General features: G+C 38.2%; 1 protein-coding gene across 6 annotated transcripts in view; it reads left to right on the top strand.

Annotated features, from left to right (window-relative positions):
- Nucleotides 1-18,484, top strand: part of OSBPL1A (oxysterol binding protein like 1A) — a 203,308-nt gene extending 184,824 nt beyond the window's left edge. For all 6 annotated transcript variants that reach the window (XM_063076423.1, XM_063076422.1, XM_063076424.1 and 3 more), the window contains 10 exons: nt 2,787-2,921; nt 3,927-4,024; nt 4,871-5,053; nt 9,030-9,137; nt 9,663-9,752; nt 9,980-10,106; nt 12,521-12,637; nt 13,262-13,385; nt 14,490-14,580; nt 17,315-18,484. In XM_063076423.1, coding sequence (XP_062932493.1) covers nt 2,787-2,921; nt 3,927-4,024; nt 4,871-5,053; nt 9,030-9,137; nt 9,663-9,752; nt 9,980-10,106; nt 12,521-12,637; nt 13,262-13,385; nt 14,490-14,580; nt 17,315-17,417 — 1,176 coding nt within the window. In that variant the 3' untranslated portion in view covers nt 17,418-18,484. The remainder of the gene's footprint in view (nt 1-2,786; nt 2,922-3,926; nt 4,025-4,870; nt 5,054-9,029; nt 9,138-9,662; nt 9,753-9,979; nt 10,107-12,520; nt 12,638-13,261; nt 13,386-14,489; nt 14,581-17,314) is intronic.
- The last annotated feature ends 126 nt before the right edge of the window (nt 18,485-18,610 follow it).

Here is an 18,610-nt window from a genome sequence, read left to right as displayed (position 1 = left end):
GTTTGGAAAGAGAGGGAAGCCAATGAGAGTTGGAATGCTCGTGGAGAAAATCTTGAACTGAGCCATGAAATCTGGGAAGGCTGTAGAGGAGTTAAGGGGAGAGCAGGGCATTCCAGGTCGGGAGTGGCTTCATCACGAGGTGCTTAATCCAGTGCCGAAACCAGTACCTGGCACATAGTAGGTGCTCAATTAAATGTTTTTTAAGTGGATGAGTGGACATGGCCAGATGAACAGATTGAAAGTAATGTACCTCTTTGACCACCCTTTGAGGTTAAAAGAAGATCTGACTGAACGTAGCATTGATGGTGGTATAAATTGGTAAAGCCTTTTTGGAAGACATTGAGCCTGGGAGTATCTGGAAAAATTTTAAATGAGCATGCCTTTGACCCAGAAACTCCACTTAGAGAAATCTACTTTAAAGCCATATTTGCCTATATTCTTAAGGGTATATGATTTAATAGTCCATGGTATATTCATGTGTGGACTTTGAAATTTAACAAACACATATAAGCATTTTCAAATGTGCCCAGAACTGGACTAAGTGTTTTGCAAACGTTAGTCTTAAAAGAATACTTTGTGGTAGATACTATGATATTAGTACCATCTTATTGATGAGGAAACTGGCACCAAGTTTAACTCGACCAAGTCACACAGTTGGTAAATGGCAAAGCTAGCAGTGGAAGTCATGTCTGGTTCAGTGGTTTTACCATTATACTATCCAGTAATTACAAAGAACTTGGTAGGCTCAATGTATGTACCTTACATGTGTGTGAGACCCCAGAACACAGTGAAAGTGTAGTTGGTCAGTGCATAGACCTGATATATCATGCATTAAAGAATGAAATGCTGCCCATCCTTGTCTACATGTGCATAGGTGCATATGTGTAAATACATAGGTGTGTCTCCCAAACTGTTGCTGATGCTTTGCCTCTGGGGAAAGGAGTTGGAAAGGGAAGCAAAGAGACATTTTCATGTTTTTACTTCCATATTATTAAATTTTATAGTAACTTATGTATTCCTGTATTCATTTTTTTTTAAAAGAAGAAGAAATAAAGATTTTTTTAAGTACAAGAAAGAGAGCCTGGGACATCTTAGTTAAGACAAGCCTTGGCAGTCCCAGTTTTCTTGAATTTTCCCCAACAGTGAATCTTTGAGTTTAATGAGATCTTAAGGTGTATATAGTTGAGCATTCTTTTCTTTCTCTGTATGGATTCCTGTTCTCTCCCTTGTCTTCCCAGTGAGGCGGCAATAAATTCACCATTCCTTTTAATTAGGTTGAGCTGCCACATGTCTGTCCATGTTCTGTAATATTTGATGGTAATGAATGAGTTTATCTTCTTTGAATGTACTCCTATAACAGTTTTGTGAAGGTTACATTATTTTTAATTATGCAGATTGGTAAGAATGTGGACATTTAAGGGGAAAAAGTCAGAGCTAAGTCAGGTGGCATCCAGCCTGGATTGCACCTCAGGATGCAGGCTCCATGAGAGACTGGATTCCCAAGGGAAAGGTTAATAATGGTAGGTAGAAGTTTAGGAAGATCATCAGAATATTCCAGAGAATATCTAGATAAGTTTATTACTTAATGAACTTTTAAAGGCCTCGTGATAATGTTGCTTGCTGGTGGCACAGGGTAGATAGAGTTGAAAGGTTGCAATTCAGGTCAGAGACCCCCTGCCCAATCATTAAATTATTTTGAGAGGCTACTGGGATGGTGTCATTCTGGCAGACAGAATTTAAAATCTGTTCCGTAAAATACACAATAGCGTTCCAGTACCCCAGTCCACAATTTATACTACATTGGTGTGCTCAGAAAAACTCAATGTTGGGCCGGCCCCGTGGCTCACTCGGGAGAGTGAGGCACTGGGAGCGTAGTGGTGCTCCTGCCACAGGTTCGGATCCTATATAGGGATGGCTGGTGTGCTCACTGGCTGAACCCGGTGCAAGTGACACCAAGCCAAGGGTTGCGATCCCCTTACCAGTCACAAAAAAAAAAAAAAAAAAGGTGAAAAACTCAATGTTGTCAGCCGAAAAACAGCCTGAAATTTCTTTTGGAAAATTATCTACAAAATGTAGATCAACCACACTGTATGTGGTTGATTCTTGGTCCACTGTTAGAAGGTAAACTTAGGCACAGTGAAATTTTAGGAAATTTATCTGAGCAAACCATGATTAGGACTCTGGCAGCCCCAGATCTCAAGAGGTCCAGTGCCCCACCAAGGGGGCGAGCAGGGGAAACGTTTGTAAGTTGTTCTTTGAGGAAGCAAGACAAAGAAGATGCATTTGATTGGTGGAAGTGGAAAGTTTTTAGTTACAGGTAAGTTTTGGTGGGTTCTGATTGGTAAGGCTTGAGTTGACATTGAGTTGGATTTCGGTTTGCTTATGTAGGAGGAACCCTAGGCACTGGAGCTGTCTCAGCCTAATGGCCCCACAATTATTTTAATACCACCATGAAGATTTTTGCTTTTTGTGTCCCCATCACCTTCAGGTCCCATTTCCTAAGTCTGATCCAAGACAGACTTAATAATAATCATCTGTTCATGCTCATCACTAGCTGGTGAGCCCCTTGAAGCTGCGGAGAGTGTTTGGGGAGTCTTTGTATTTCCTTCAAGGCCCAGAACAATATAGGTCTCTGGAAAGATTTGTGAAATTGAACTGATAGAAATGAAATTTCATGAATTGCTCTTTTCTGTTACTTCCTTTCCAGGAATATGTTATGTGATAGCAACAGGTGAGTTTGCTGTGTGTATATTGGACATAACATTTTCAGTTTTCTTGTTAAATAGGAACTGTCCAAGATCACAATGCCGGTTATATTTAATGAGCCTTTGAGCTTCCTGCAACGACTAACTGAATATATGGAGCATACTTACCTCATCCACAAGGCCAGTTCCCTTTCTGATCCTGTGGAAAGGATGCAGGTATGTGTCAGGCAGGTGCTGAAAAGGTTTAAGTCTTAGAGGCTTCTCTGCTAACCCTCCCCCAAACACACATACTCAAATTAGCATGAAGTCCAGCATGAGGTTGGGAGATGTTATTAAAGCTTAATCAGCATATTTGGAGTGTCCTCTGCATCCATTCCCCCTGCCCACCCTCTCTAATCAGAGTGCCACCACAGTGGAAAGACCCAGGAGAAGTGCAGGAGAAACAGAAGGTGGCGCCTGACAAAGCCTGGATGTTGGTGAGCTGTCCCTAAGTCTTCATTTTAGAAAGGAGCATTGCCTTGCAGGGGAACGTCAGCTGTTCTTTCACACTTGCTCACAGTGTTTCCAAGAAGGAACAAACACACACTCACACACACAAATGTATGTTTATGCTTGTGTGTGTATCTGTCTCTACACACACATTGCTATATGTTAAAAGACAGCAAGGAATTGAACTTTTCTATCTTCTGTTAAATAGATGATGTTTATGTGCGGTACATGGGTGGGCTAGATACAGGCAGACTACAGAAGACACATTGTTCTCCTTCAAACAAAGCACTGGCATTCTAAACTGAATCTTTATGTTCTTCCATTTATGTAAATCAGCTTTTTCCAGCCTCATTGGACTTGACACCAGTTAAATGGCTTAGTTTTACATCTCCTTCCCCAATCCTGAAAGTGTTACATTTTCAAAATATTTTAAATGAATTACAAGTAACTTTGGGTTTGAGAGTCTTTAAAAAGTCCTCGAGAAAGTTTGTAGCACTGAGGGTGTTATAAAAACCACATTTGGGAATCACACTATAGGAAGAGGCTCAACATAATTTTCATTCTGAATATGCAAGTTTCCATACTAAGTTTGCTAGAGCCATATTGAAAATCAAAAGTAATTAAGCTCCTCAGAATAATTTAGTAAATTACTGTCTTCAGCAAAATTCCAGGTCCTGCAAGAATGAGGAACAAGCGAGGCCATTTTTAACTTGTGTGGTGCTCTGTCCACAGTGCGTAGCTGCGTTTGCTGTTTCTGCTGTTGCTTCTCAGTGGGAACGGACTGGAAAGCCTTTCAACCCGCTTCTGGGAGAAACTTACGAATTAGTTCGGTGAGGTCTTTCGTTCCATTCCAAGTGGAAAGTCAGATTTGCATGATTCACATAGCTTTTCAAATGAAAAGGAACAATATACATTTTGAGTATCACCAACAAAAATTATGTATGACCGGAGCAGGTTAACTATTTTGATGTTTGTTTCTATGATAATTATTATTTTAGAGACTATCAAAAATATTGAAACATACATAAAATGTGCCATTATAAAAAGCAATTGTGTGGATCTCAGTATTTCTGATCACATGGAATTAATTATCCTCCCTTTCTTGTTATGTAGATCACAAGACATGATGGGTTTTTTAATAACCTTTTAAAATATATTGACATAAATATGTCCTGTTGCCATAAAGGCAATGAATGCATCTACAAACGCAGTTCTGTTTGCATGTGTGCTGCGCTGTTTCTTGTTTACACACAATTAGGGGGATTTATCTGGCTTTACTTTTTCTTTTCTGCACAAGTTTGATCTCATTTATTCCCTACGTATTTGGAAATGGACACTAAATTTTTCTATTAATATAAAAGGAACAATAAGTTTTAAATTTACGTGGCTAAAGTTACCATTTCATGCAAACCCCACAAATTCATGTGGGTGTTCTTTATTTTAATATGTTCGTTATACTAGCGTTATAATAACATTGGATTTAGGAGTTTGGGTTGCATTTGTAGAGTTTCTCATATGTTAAGATGTTCTTTCATCAGGATGATGATAAAGAATTTTTTACTTTTTTGAACCTGTTTCTCTAATACTTTTACATTGGTTTTTGACTGAAATGGCAGTAATGTACACATTCAGTGACAGAATTGATTACATTGTTGCTTTTTTTCTTTACTCTCAAGAGATGATCTTGGATTCAGACTCATCTCAGAGCAGGTCAGCCATCACCCACCAATCAGTGCATTTCATGCAGAAGGATTAAACAATGATTTCATCTTTCATGGCTCAGTCTATCCCAAACTGAAGTTCTGGGGAAAGAGTGTAGAAGCAGAACCCAGAGGAACCATCACCTTGGAGCTCCTTGAGTAAGTTCTAATCAAGCCATGAAATTCTTTTCGTGGGTACTTACTAATAAGTGTATACACTTGCAGACAGACCTGACCTTATTGCTCAAAAGCTGGATAAAAAGAAGGAAACAGCTTTTATAAACTGTAAATTATATACCTCTGTGTTAAAGAATTTGAGAAATATGGGAATAGCCATTGCTGATTAATCCAAGTTATGTGTAAAAAGTTTAACTTGATGTTTGACTGTGGTGCTTGGATCTATTTTAAGACCCATGGAGTTAATCACTCCATGACAGTTCTTATGAAACAAGCTTTCTATATGTATTATGGTGCCAGTGTTTTGTTTAAAGATGTGTCAAGGTGAATTCACCTTGAAAAATACTGAAATGATGATTGTGGGGCATGTGTTAGACATTAGGTACGTTGGGAGTTCTCTTGTTTTGCAAGATCACTTTTAAATTCAGAGGTAGTTCCGATTAAGGTAAACACACTGTGCCCTCTCTCTCCCACTGATTACAAGAGGAAACCTTGGACAGAAGACATAAAGCAACAGTCTGAGGACTCTGCAGAGTAAATTATAGTGGCAGATTAGGAGAGAAATCAAACCCTGAAGACCAATATGGCAATGAGTGTCCTGGTTTTATATTTTTCTCCTGTATCTCCTGGCTTAGAGTCAGAGCAGTAGATCACAGAATGGGGCAGTGGAGTTAGACAGAAAAGTTCCAAGAGAGACCCTCTGTTTCTGATTAGAGGACCTGGAAAGATACCCTTGCCTGATGTAGAGAGTCAGGGAAATTCTGTTTTATTTTTATCTCTCAGCCTTGTGCCAAAGCAAGCTCCAGGACCCGTACCTATACTCCCGCAGTGGTGGTGGCCATGGCAGCCACACAAGTACCTAATACTTAGAAAAAGTCTTTCTCCTTGACCAGAGGAACTGGGTAAAGGGGCCCCTGTGGTCCAGATAGTGTGAGGAGAATCCCTGTTTCTTTTTTTCTCTTTCTCTTCTCTCACTTCTTTGCCCCAAAGGAAGACCTAGTTGTGGCAAGGATAAGAGAGAGCAGGGAGGCTCAAGCCCCAGCTTGCTAGCCAGAGGGCAGAGAGAAAGGGATCCTGTAGAGCTGCGGGTAAATTCCTAAGCTCGTCCCTGCACTCACACCTTGAAGTGACCCAAAATGGTTTATCAAAGGTCTCAAGATCTGAACTACTGTGTGACCCAAGGCCCAGGTCCCTGGACAGCTACTGAAGGGTGAATCTGAATAACGTTACAAAGGCTTTGGAAATTAAACTGACACTGCAATCAAAGCCCACAGAAGGAGGGTCAGGACTTTCAGTGGCCTGAAAGTACATTAATTGCCCACTAAAACAAAGCAAAACAAGAAAAATCAATATTCTTCAGAAGATTTTAAGAGGACACAGAGTCTTGTAATATCCAAATGTCTGAAATTATTTGGCAAACCAAGAAACAAAAAAATCTCCAGAACTCACAGTGGAAAAAGCAATCAACACACTGTAACCCCAAGAAGATGCAGATACTAAAATTTGTATCAAAGACTTTAAAGTAGCTGTTGTAACTATGCTCTATGAGATAAAGGTGAACACTGTTAAATGAATAGAAAGACATTTTAGCAGAGAAATAGAAAATTCTAGCAAAGAAATAGAAAATTTCTGGAAATTTTGGTACTGAAAAATATAGTAATGTAAATGCAATAACTGGGATAGGCTTAATAGAATGAAGAATGATAAAATATGTGTAGGATCTGTATGCTAAAAACTACAAAATACTGATGAAAGTAATCATAGGATACCTGAGTAATAGACATACTGTGTCTCAGTATATCTGGAAGCCTCAGTGTGGTTAAGATTCACTTCTCCCCTAGTTGATCTATAAGCAGTCTGTATTAACACAATCAAAATCAAAATCCCAGAATGTTTTTTGATAGATATAGAGAAGCTGATTCTAGGTATATATGGGAAGGCAAATGAAATAGAATAGCCAAAACAATTTTGAAAAGAAAGAACAGAGTTGACAGACTCCCAATACCCAATTTTAATATTTAACTCTAAAGCTATTGTAATCGAGATAATGGCAAATGAATAGATCACATACATTAATGGAACAAAAAGTCCAGAAATTGACCAACAGAAGTATTGTCAGTTGATTTTTGACAAAGGTGCAAAGGCAAGGTTGAGAAGGATAGTCATTTTCACAAATGGTATGGGGAAAGTTGGACATCCTTATGTTAACAAATGAACCTCAGCCTATACCTCACATCTTACACAAAAATCAGCTCAAAATAATTGTATACTAAAATGAAATGTAAAACTGTAGAGCTTTTAGAAGAAAACATAGGAGAAAATCTTACAACTTTGGATTAAGCAAAGACCTTTTACAGGTACAAAACCAAAAGCACAATTCATAAAAGACAAAATTGATTAATTAGATTTTATTAAAATTAAAGTATTTGCTCTGCGAAAGACACTGTTCAGAGAATGAAAAGACAAACTATAGACTATTAAAAGTTATTTGTAAATCATATATCCAACAAAAATCTTGTATCCTGAATATATAAAGAACACTCAAAATAAACCAAGAAATAACAAGCAACAATAAGAAACAACCCAGTAAGAAACAACCCAAAAAGAAATTGGGCAAAACAGGTGTGAACAGGTACTTCACCAAAAGAGATATGCAGATGGCAAATAAGCACATGAAAAGATGCTCAACAGCATTGGTTATTAGAGAAACACAAGATTAAAACCACAAGATACCAGTGCATACCTATTAGAATGGCCAAAATAAAAATAATTTTGAAAACTAACAACACCAAGTGCTGACAAGGATGTGGAGCAACTAGAAACCTCATATATTGTTGGTGGGAATGTAAAATTGTAGAGCCAGTCTGGAAAACAGTTTGGCAGTTTTTCATAAAGTTAACCATATGTTTGCCACATAATTTATCAATCCTACTCTTAGGTATTTACTAGGTACCCTAGAAAAATGAAGTCTTATGCTCACACAAAAACCTGTATACAAATGTTTATGGTAGTGTTATTCATAATCAGCAAAACTGAAAACAACCCAATAGCCCTTCAATGGTTAAACAAATTATGGTACATCCATACAGTGGAGTACTACTCAGCAATAAAAAAATGAATTATTGATACATAGAAGAACATAAATGAATTTCAAATACATTATACAAACTGAAGAAGCTTAATCTCAAAAGGAAACATAGTATATCATTCCGTTTGTATAACATTCTGGAAAAGGTAAAACTGTTACAATGGAGAATAGATCAGTTGTTTAGGGATTCGGGGATTAGGAATGGAGGAGGGTTTGACTACACAGGGGAAGCACAAGGGAATTTTGGGGGGTCATGGAGTTGTTCCATGTTCTGATTATGTTGGTGGTGGTTACACAGATCTGTACATGAGTTAAAACTCAATAGCACTGTATACAAACAAAAAGGAATTTACTACATGCAAATTAAAAATAAATTTTAAAAATATGCATCTAAGGACAAATGTACATAGGTGCAAAACAAGTTTTTTCAAAAGCAAAGGATGTAGAAAATTGGAGTCTATTCACATAGGTTTTTTCGTTGGTGAGCTGGAGGGCACTTTCTCTGGAAAGTGCTGCATAGGCTTTCGTTTTATTTTCTACCGCTAATTTAATTTTATTTTTCATATGTTTCTCCAATCTTCTGAATACTTAAAATGATTATTATATACATATTTTATTTGGAGTTTGGTGAAAGTATAGAATTTTTTTCTTAAGCTTTTGTTTCCTTTTAAGAAATAATAAGAATAGGCAAATAATAACTATTTTACTGTGAGTTAACATCAATAGGGTTTTTAAGGTTTTAGAGCTTAGTTATCTCAAGCACCTGGATTTGTCATCCTGAGTAATGGTGTTTGAAACAAATGCACTTTTTATACAAACTAATACTTCTCACTTATTTTGGGGGCTTTGTTTTTTGTTTTTGTTTTTTAGACACAATGAAGCATATACATGGACAAATCCCACCTGCTGTGTGCATAACATCATCGTGGGTAAACTCTGGATTGAGCAGTACGGCAATGTGGAAATAACAAACCACAAGTAAGACACTGCAGGGTACTTATCCATCATCCCTTCAGCTTTCACCCAAAAGTTCCAGTGGACTTCCTTCTTAAAAAAAAAAAACTCTTGTACAGCCTGATGAAAATTTAAGAATTAGGCAACATAACTCCTGAGTGAATAGAAGTCCATCCATTTAATGAGTAGAGTTCATTAAAGTTTCTAATTAAGGAAGACTCGGTGAACTCTCAGCTTCCCCAGCCTCTGTGAATCTTAATTCTAATCTCAGGGAGATGAGGTGGGGGAACACAGGGAGTTATAAGAAGAGTTGGGTTCCAATCCTACTTTGTGACCTTAGGCAAGTCACTTATTCTTTATGAACCTCACATATCTTTTCCTTACGGTGGGTACAGTACTGGTTAAGGATTAATCCTGATAACTTCTGTACTGGGCCTGGCACGCATAGAACATCAGTAAACAGCAGGGGCTTCAAGAAAGCTTATAGTGGTTCTTCTCCACTGCTTCTCAGTGTCGAATGGTAATCTGAACTTCACATTTTCTTCATAGGACTGGGGACAAATGTGTGTTGAATTTTAAGCCGTGTGGCCTTTTTGGTAAGGAATTACACAAAGTTGAAGGCTACATTCAAGATAAAAGGTAAAGTTTCCATGTTAAATGTTGAATAGTTTAAGTATTGTTCACTAAATAAATGTCGGCATTAAAATCTGCCATAACCTAGGAATAAGTATTCTAATAAGTTGATAAATCTTTCTTCTACAAGGAAATACCCATTTCTTTAAAGAATCTGATTCATAAAGATCTTTATAGTAATTTTGTATTACAGCTCATCTCATTTTTAGCTAAACATCAATTTCTCTTGACAGTAAAAAGAAGCTCTGTGCCCTCTATGGGAAGTGGACTGAATGTTTGTACAGTGTTGACCCCGCCACTTGTGACGCTTACAAAAGGAATGATAAGAAAAGTACCGAAGAGAAGAAGAACAGCAAACAGGTGAACCCCCGTAAGGCGGTGTGGAAGGAATAATTGGCCCCTGAGTTTGTACTGATCCTTTTGGAGGTGGCCTGTTACTGGGTCACAGCTTGACCTTTCTTTTTTCTTACCGGCAACACATGTCATTTTTCTCCTTGCATCTTTTTAAGGAGCGGAGAGCTGCCTTGGCAGCACGTGTGACATGATCTTGTATAGGATGCGCACCACTCTTAAAACTAGGTGGTGGTTAATGGGGAGCAATAATCAGCCACAATGTATATTGACAAAATAAAATTTAAAAAAAATAAATAAAATAAAACTAGGTGGTGGTTATATGAGGGGCTTTGATTTAAGTCACACAGATTTTGAAAGTTGGAGTTTATCTTAGAGACATTTTCTTTCCTTCCTGTTTATGTGCGTTAGAAGTTGAGATCATTTGAGTATTCTAAATTTCCTTCAGAATTAACTTACATTTTCATGCTTATTATCAATATTGTTGCCCTATTCCTTATCACTGAGTTACTGAAGTTAAGACCGTCATAGTTAGTCCTCATCTTAACTAAACTTTCTTCTTTGTGGGACAGTTCATGTCCCCATAGAATTTTCATAGCTTCTTTTTACATGGCCCCAGGCAGATTCCTATCCCTTCCCTTCAGGCAGAAATGCCCAGAGCTAAAGAAAGATCGCACCTGTTTGGACAGGAAATATTTGTTTGAGGATTGATTCCTTTCCATTAACCAGTGTGATGATGAAGAGCACAGACTCTGGGTTAGACCCGGTCTCCACCATCTACGAGCAGTGCAAGCTGAGGCAGGTTTCTCGCCTCTCTGCCTCAGTACCTTCACTTGTAAAATGGAGATAATAGTAGTACCTGCTAATTAAATGAGTTACCAGATGTAAAGGGCTCAGAACAGTATCTGCTCCTAGTAAAGACTTAATACTCCTTTCTGCTCAAAGTCCACAAACTGGCAACTTAAGCATCATCTGACAGCTTGTTCAAAATGCAGCTGCCAGGCCTCACCTCGGACAGACTGACGTGCAGTCTCTGGGGCTCTTCAGGTGTTTCTTATGCATGCAAAAGTTTAAGAGGCCTTAATATTCCTCAAAAGCAGAAGGTGTATTTATTAGTGACTTTTTGTGGAAACTGAGTTAACCATGGTGCTGAGATGAAGAGTTTTGTTAAATGGCCAGAGCATACTGCTTTCCTGTTGCTTTGGCTTCTTTCTTTTTCCTTCAGCTGTACGTGCACAATTCTGCTTTCCTCCTTACACCCCATGTTCCCGCCTGCTTTTCCCTCATTCTGTGAGGTGCACTGACTATTCTCTACACCTGTCAGGGAACTGGTTGGCCTGGAGAAGCCAGTGTTCCAGGGTCTTGGGACCCCTGGCACAAACTCATCAGCTGCAGTTCCTGCCAATAGAGAAACTTCCACGATTAACCTCACTATCCCACTTGGTGTCCAAGCCTTTTTTACAAAGTGGGGACAGTGAAGGACATTGGTGAAATTCCAGAAAATATCCCTTATGTCCCATATGTCCTTGGTCAGTCTTTGTAGAAAAGTGGCCTTCCTCCTTGGAGAAGGTGTCTAGTCTCTCTCATTCCTTTGTGCATCTGCCTACCAGAGATTCCTGCTATTCCCGATCGTATCCTAGTGCCATGGGAGCTTTTATCATCTGTGCTGCACTTTCCTTGTTAAGCTATATATTCACTGAAAGTGTCTCAACCAGTAGTTCTAGATTAACTGTGTGACATTGGGAATATTACTCAACCTTCCAAAGCCTTGAATTCTTTATGTATAAAACCGTGGTCCTAACATCTTCTCATAGGTTTATTGCATGAAGACTGACTATATAGATCACCTAGCATAGCTCTGGCCCATGGGGAAATGTTAGTTTCCTTTTTAGTGTAGCATCTTGTTAAATTCTCTTTTTATCAAATGCATTCAGAATCTCTACTGGTTTTGTGTCACTGACAAATTTAGTTGCGTACCCCAATGTCACCTTTTGTTGTTCTCAGGAAGTTCCCTGTATTATCTGTGCTTCTCCAGTGTGTAAGCTCCTTGACAGTCAGCCAGTTCCTGTACTTCTCTGGCATCCCAGTGCTGAGCATTTAGAATTGTCCTCAATAAATACTCAGATGAGTTATTCTGTCTTTAAAAAAAGAAAAAGAAGCTTTAAAAACATCGAACACTGTAGTAAAGAGTGGTGATGCTGGTCACACCTTGAATGCACATATGCTAAATGATAGAACACCCAAAGCTGTGATAAAAGTTAAGGATATAATATTTAGAAAGTCCTGGTGTCCCTGCCCTCATGCAGTTTATATTCTAATGATATGCAATAAATGATGGTTATTTTACAATTTGTGTGTGTGTGTATAAATATATATTTTTGAAATGTTTCACTTAAATTTTTTTCATCTGTTGGTTTTTCTAGATGAGCACTTCTGAGGAGTCCGATGAAATGCCAATGCCAGATTCCGAAAGTGTATTTGTTATTCCTGGAAGTGTGCTCCTATGGCGAATAGCCCCACGGCCTCCAAATTCTGCCCAGGTGAGACTGGGCTTGCTGAAGCGGCCTCGCTGTTTATATTCAGTGTGGATGGCTCTCTTTCCTGGCCCATGTAGGGCCAGTCCAGGCAGCACTGAGACCAAGGCAGGTTGTCATCAGTGCCGCTCACTTGTCTCTTGCTGGCTTCTGTATTCCACTCTTCCTTCTCCCTGTGAGACCCCGTACATTCCCATTGTGCATCCCTCTTTCTGGCTGGGAAGATGTGTTGGGTGGGACTTGGTTACGGCTTTTCTAGTAATTACTTAGAGGCAAGACTGGCCCTAGTTAAATACAAGATGATGTAAACTATTCCATATAAGCCCTCCAGACCCAGCAAGGAATGATTGTAATGAAGAAAAAAGAATGTTTATTTTGCTAATAGTTTACTTAAAGTTGATAATGATAGAAGATATTTTTTCTGTGTGGCCTGCTTTGAGATTTGAGACAAGTACCCACAGATGGTGCAGATTTAGGTGAAAACATCCAGATATGTGGTCTGAGAAAGCCTGACCATCATTACCACAAAAAGCAGGGGATCATTGTCAAATCAGACCTTTTCTACATTCAGGGCTTTTCATTTTGCATTCTGCCTTGGTATGTTAATTTAATTATTTTCCTTCTTTTCAGATGTATAATTTTACTAGCTTTGCAATGATTCTGAATGAAGTAGACAAGGAAATGGAGAGTGTGATTCCTAAGACAGACTGCAGGTTACGGCCTGACATCAGAGCCATGGAAAATGGAGAAATAGGTAACCAGCATCTGTGATGCTGCTGGGGGAAATGAGTTTCTCTGGGGATGATGGTTTATTTTATTCCTGGTGATCATTAGCATCATTGCGGTACTAGCATTTTTAGTCTCTCTCAGAGATATTTGAATTAAAATTCAATTTAAATTCAATAACTTTCTAAGTTTGGAAATCTGAGGTAGACCTTACTAGCTCATATTCATTATTTCAGTAATACTCCCTGATAATCTAATATACTTCATATGACCAAAGGCACATCATAACGTCAGAGGGTAATTTGAGAAAACAATAGCATCTTTATAAACATTAAACTGTATTCTGACTAATTACTTCACTGTATATTTCAGAATTTACGTATCATCTTGGCCTCAAGAGTGTGGCCTCCCCTTGGTTAATTATAACGTTTATATCTCAAAGTGTTCAGTTTCTTCTAACTTGGTGGTTCTCAAAAGGAGGGCAGTATTCCCCCCAGGGGACATGTGGCAATGTCTGGAGATTTTGGTTGTCACACCTGGGCAGGTACTACTGACACAAGTGGCATCTAGAGGCGGGGAGGTGCTAAGCACCCTCCAATGCACAGGACAGCCCGTACAATAGTCATTCGATTCAGTATGTTAACAGTGCCATGGTTGAGAAGCCCTGTTCTAACTAAAAACTCTGATTCTCTTCAGTGAGACACAGCAACAGTGTTTTGGAAAATTGTTTGAGCTTCTTATGAATGGAATCTGAAGGAGCTCTGTGCGGTGTCACTAAGAATTTAGAATAATTTCACATTTATTCAGTTTTTCTATCTAATTTTTCGTTGCAGCATCATAACGTAATTTTTTTTGGCCTTAAGAAGCAGCAGGTTCTTTTTGGTAAAATGCAGAGGTTATTAAGGGCATAGGCTGTCAAAAGGAGATGACTGTGTCTTGAATGCCAGCTCTGCCTCTTACCAGCTTGGGTGTGTGCTAAAATTTTTACTTGATGTTTGACTGTGGTATTTGTGTTCCAGTAAAGTGAAGATAATACATATGGATGGTGCTGCTCCATAACGTTACTGTCTTAGCACTGTGCCTGGCACACTGAGTAAAGGACAAATGTTTTTCATTGATGTTCTTATTTTAGATCAAGCTAGTGAAGAAAAAAAACGACTTGAGGAAAAACAAAGAGCAGCCCGCAAAAACAGGTCCAGGTCAGAAGAGGACTGGAGGACAAGGTGGGTGCCTTCTTCAGTGTGTGGCTGAGCCTTTAGGCGGCTGCGCATGTGCATGAGGCAGTGGTATTAGACACTGTGAGACGCAGAGCAAGTGCCTGCTGAACTTAAGCCCTGCCGAGTTGTTTCCAGGCCTGAGAGAAAAGCTGTTTCCACTGATTCTAAGTATTAAAGCTGAAAGAGGTGTGTGTGTGACAGAAAAAAACCCCAAATCTGACTACTGGAAAATTAAGGTTGAAATAGTCCCACACAATTATCACAGGTAAATGTCAACTAAGCAAACATTCTTTCTTATCCAGCAAACCCTGTCCTTCCTTATTTAAAACAGATAATCCAGAATTATGGATTTAGACATGAAAATAGGTTCAGAGCCTTTTTGCTCAGATGTGAGGTGCCTTCGAAAAGTTCATGGAAATGGGTACTATCCAAAAATTATGGATTTCAAAATTTTTTGCACCAAAATAAGCTCATACTGAGACTTATATAATATGTCTGAACAGGATCTAGTTTGAGGCACTAAGAAGGATAAGATGTCAGTTTGAAAAGAGCCCCTGTCAAAGCAACATGAATTCTGCTGAAAATGAAGCAAAAACAAACATCAAATTTATGGTGAAGCTTGGGTGGGAGATTGACAAAATCATTGATGCTTACAAAAAGTTTATGAAGGGCCGAGCCCGTGGCGCACTCGGGAGAGTGCGGTGCTGGGAGGGCGGCGACGCTCCCGCCGCGGGTTCGGATCCTATATAGGAATGGCCGTTGCACTCACTGGCTGAGTGCTGGTCACGAAAAAGACAAAAAAAAAAAAAAAAAAAAAAAAGTTTATGAAGACAATACCCCAGAGAAATCAGTTTAGAAATGGATAACTTGTTTTAAGAAAGGACGAGACTATGTTGAAGATGAAACCTGCAGGGGCAGACCATCTACATTAATTTGCGAGGAAAAAATTAATCTTGTTCGTGCCCTAATTGAAAAGGACCAATGATTAACAGCAGAAACCATAGCCAACACCGAAGACATCTCAATTGGTTCAGCTTACACAATTCTTACTGAAAAATTACAGTTGAGCAAACTTTCTGCTCGATAGGTGCTAAAACAGTTCTGCCCAAATCAGCTGCAGACCTGAGATTTCAATGGACGTTTTAAACAAGTGGGATCGAGATCCTGAAGCATTTCTTTGAACAGTTGTAACAGAAGATGACACATGGCTTTACCAGCTCAATCCTGAAGACAAAGCACAATCAAAGCCATGGCTACCCAGAGGAGAAGTGGTCCAGTCAAAGTAAAAGTGGACTGGTCGAGCTAAGGTCAAGGCAACAGTTTTTTCAGATGCTCGAGTCATTTTGCTTGTTGACTTTCTGGAGGACCAAAGAACAATAACATCTGCTTATTATGATAGTGTTTTGAGAAAGTAGCTGAAGCTTTAGCAGAAAAACACCTGGGAAGTCTTCACTGGAGAGTTCTTCTCCATGATGAGAATCCTCCTCATTCCTCTCATCAAACAAGGGCAATTTTGTGAGACTTTTGATGGGAAATCATTAGGCATCCACCTTACAGTCCTGATTTGGCTCCTTTTGGCTTCCTTTTGTTTCCTAATCCTAAAAAATCTTTATAGGGCACCCATTTTTTCTTCAGTTAACCATGTCAATGCAGTCTTTTTTACATTATTAAATTTCCAGGACCATCAGTTCCTTAGAGATGAACTAAATAGCTGGTATCATTGCTTACAAAAGTGTCTTGAACTTGTTGGTGCTTATGTTGAGAAGTAAAGGTTATATTTTTTATTTTTACCATTTAATTCCATTTTTCCACAAACTTTTTGACCTTCCCTCATATGTGAGTAAATAATAAGGCCATTTGCTCATACATATATATATATCAGTGATATTTAGACAGTGCCTTTACTTTTCCAAACATAAGGGATTTGACATGTAAGGTATTTGTATCAAGTAACATCTTGGATTCCATTCAGAAATAGAAAGTGGGCAGTAAAATTTCTGTCACAGGATTTTTTTAGTATCAGGAGTTACATAGTAGTCACTTTGAGTAATAGAATCACTTGCAAATAGGAGTAGCATAAAAACATTTTCTACATTTGTATGATAAACGAAACCATTATCTCATAATTCAAAGTTATTAAATTAGGCATTATTATGTACGCATTTCAAAAGATGTGATTTGTTAACCCTTTTGCATCTTAAGAGAAGGATAATTTTTAGAAGTAGAACTGATCTTAGTATCAGCTGGTCCAGTGGTTTTTGGCCTTTTTTGTTAGCATCAAAATTTTTTTTGCAAATGAACCCGTGAAGACTCTACAAATAAAAAACCCCACGCAAACAGAGCTGCTCTGGATGGAGGAGGGGTGAGGGGCAGGGCCTTGCCCACTCCTTGCCTTCTTAGGCCCTGCACATACCCCAGGTCCCAAAAACTCTCTGGAATACAGTTTGAAAACCTGTCATCTAGAAATCCCTTCTTTGTACCAAAGAAAACAAAATGATGGTGTATTTTATTTAGGAGACATGCTTAAGGCACACAACTGTTGAGATGGCTAGAACCTCCACCTTCAGTGATACTTAAGTCAAAGTTACATTGCTTTACTGTGATCCTTTTTAAAAGATATACATTTTACCATTCTTTACTGTGATACTTTTTGAAAAGATATACCTTTTATCTTTCTGGTCAAATACCCTGTGATTTTAAACCATTTCCCCTGTAAATCTTGTCTTTTCTCTTTAAACAGGTGGTTCCATCAAGGTCCTAATCCCTACAACGGAGCACAGGACTGGATTTACTCCGGCAGCTACTGGGACAGAAACTACTACAATTTGCCTGACATTTATTAAAATGCAGACAAGTCAGGGTGTTTGGCTAATCTACAAATAAGTCTTAAACCTATGTTTTTAATTTTTTTTCCTTGATTTCTACTTACCTTTAAAAAAAAAAAAAAAAAAACCTCATGAGATAACTTGTATTTCATCCAATAGAATTAGGGCATAATAGAATAGGTGATATTGGTGATGAAAGTCTTAGGAAAGAATGCATAATTTTGCTATCCAAACATACTTATTTGGAATACTATTTTATAGAGTAAGAAACTGCTGGAGAATATGCTTTTTGTGGTTGCTGTTGCCATATTTACTGAAGGTTTATACCTATAACTTTAGCTTTATGGAATTATATAATCTCAAATCAAGTTATTTTGAATATTTTTATGATGGTCATGCTTGAATGTTTTAGATGTAACTTTGAAATGTTTAGAATTCTCCTATACAATGTTTATGTGCTCAAATGCAGAGGTTACGTCATTTTGTAAAGTATTGATAAGATGGCTATTATTCATAATAATCCTGTTTTATACCTTCCCTCCCTCCAAAAAGAAATGATTTGAAAATTCTAAAAAATTAAACTGGAAAAGGTATTCATTTACTTTAGTGCTTTTACAGTTTTCTGTAATGTCATTAAAGTATGTTTAAATCGTACGTTTGAACTGAAAATATGTATAATTAATCTAGCAATTCACAAAAATGCCCTAGAAAGAGATTTTAATCACCATCATTGTTACATAATGACAAACCTTTTTAAATGCCTCAACTTCTAGTGGCAAATGCCAGAGAAATTACATTCATGTATTATATCAAACTATATAAAAGGAGGTCTTGTGCATTTCCAGTTTGCAAGACACTATGTACTTAAAATATGTATGGAGACCTACTGTACAGTAGCTTTGCCCCTTTAATTGGGGTACATTAATCTTACGGTATTTATCCACCCAAACCCCAAACTGAATATTGTTCCAAGGGGCCTTAGGTAGCTACCAGTAAATTATTTTAATTGCTGTCTTGAAGTTAACAAGTGTTATAATGAAATAATCTACCTGATGCTAAATAAAGGCTTTAGAATGTTCCAAAAATGTGTGGTGTCTTTTAAATTTTCAAGTATGCTAATGTTGCTACTTAGTGTTTTCAAAGAAGTCCTTGTGGTGCAAAGTCCACAGAGCCAAATAGATAACCAGCCACGTATCATGCACAGTGGCAAG

This window comes from Cynocephalus volans, chromosome 13 (genome assembly GCF_027409185.1).
Source record: "Cynocephalus volans isolate mCynVol1 chromosome 13, mCynVol1.pri, whole genome shotgun sequence".
Taxonomy (NCBI): Eukaryota; Metazoa; Chordata; class Mammalia; order Dermoptera; family Cynocephalidae; genus Cynocephalus; species Cynocephalus volans.
This window is presented reverse-complemented; position numbering and strand designations above follow the sequence as displayed.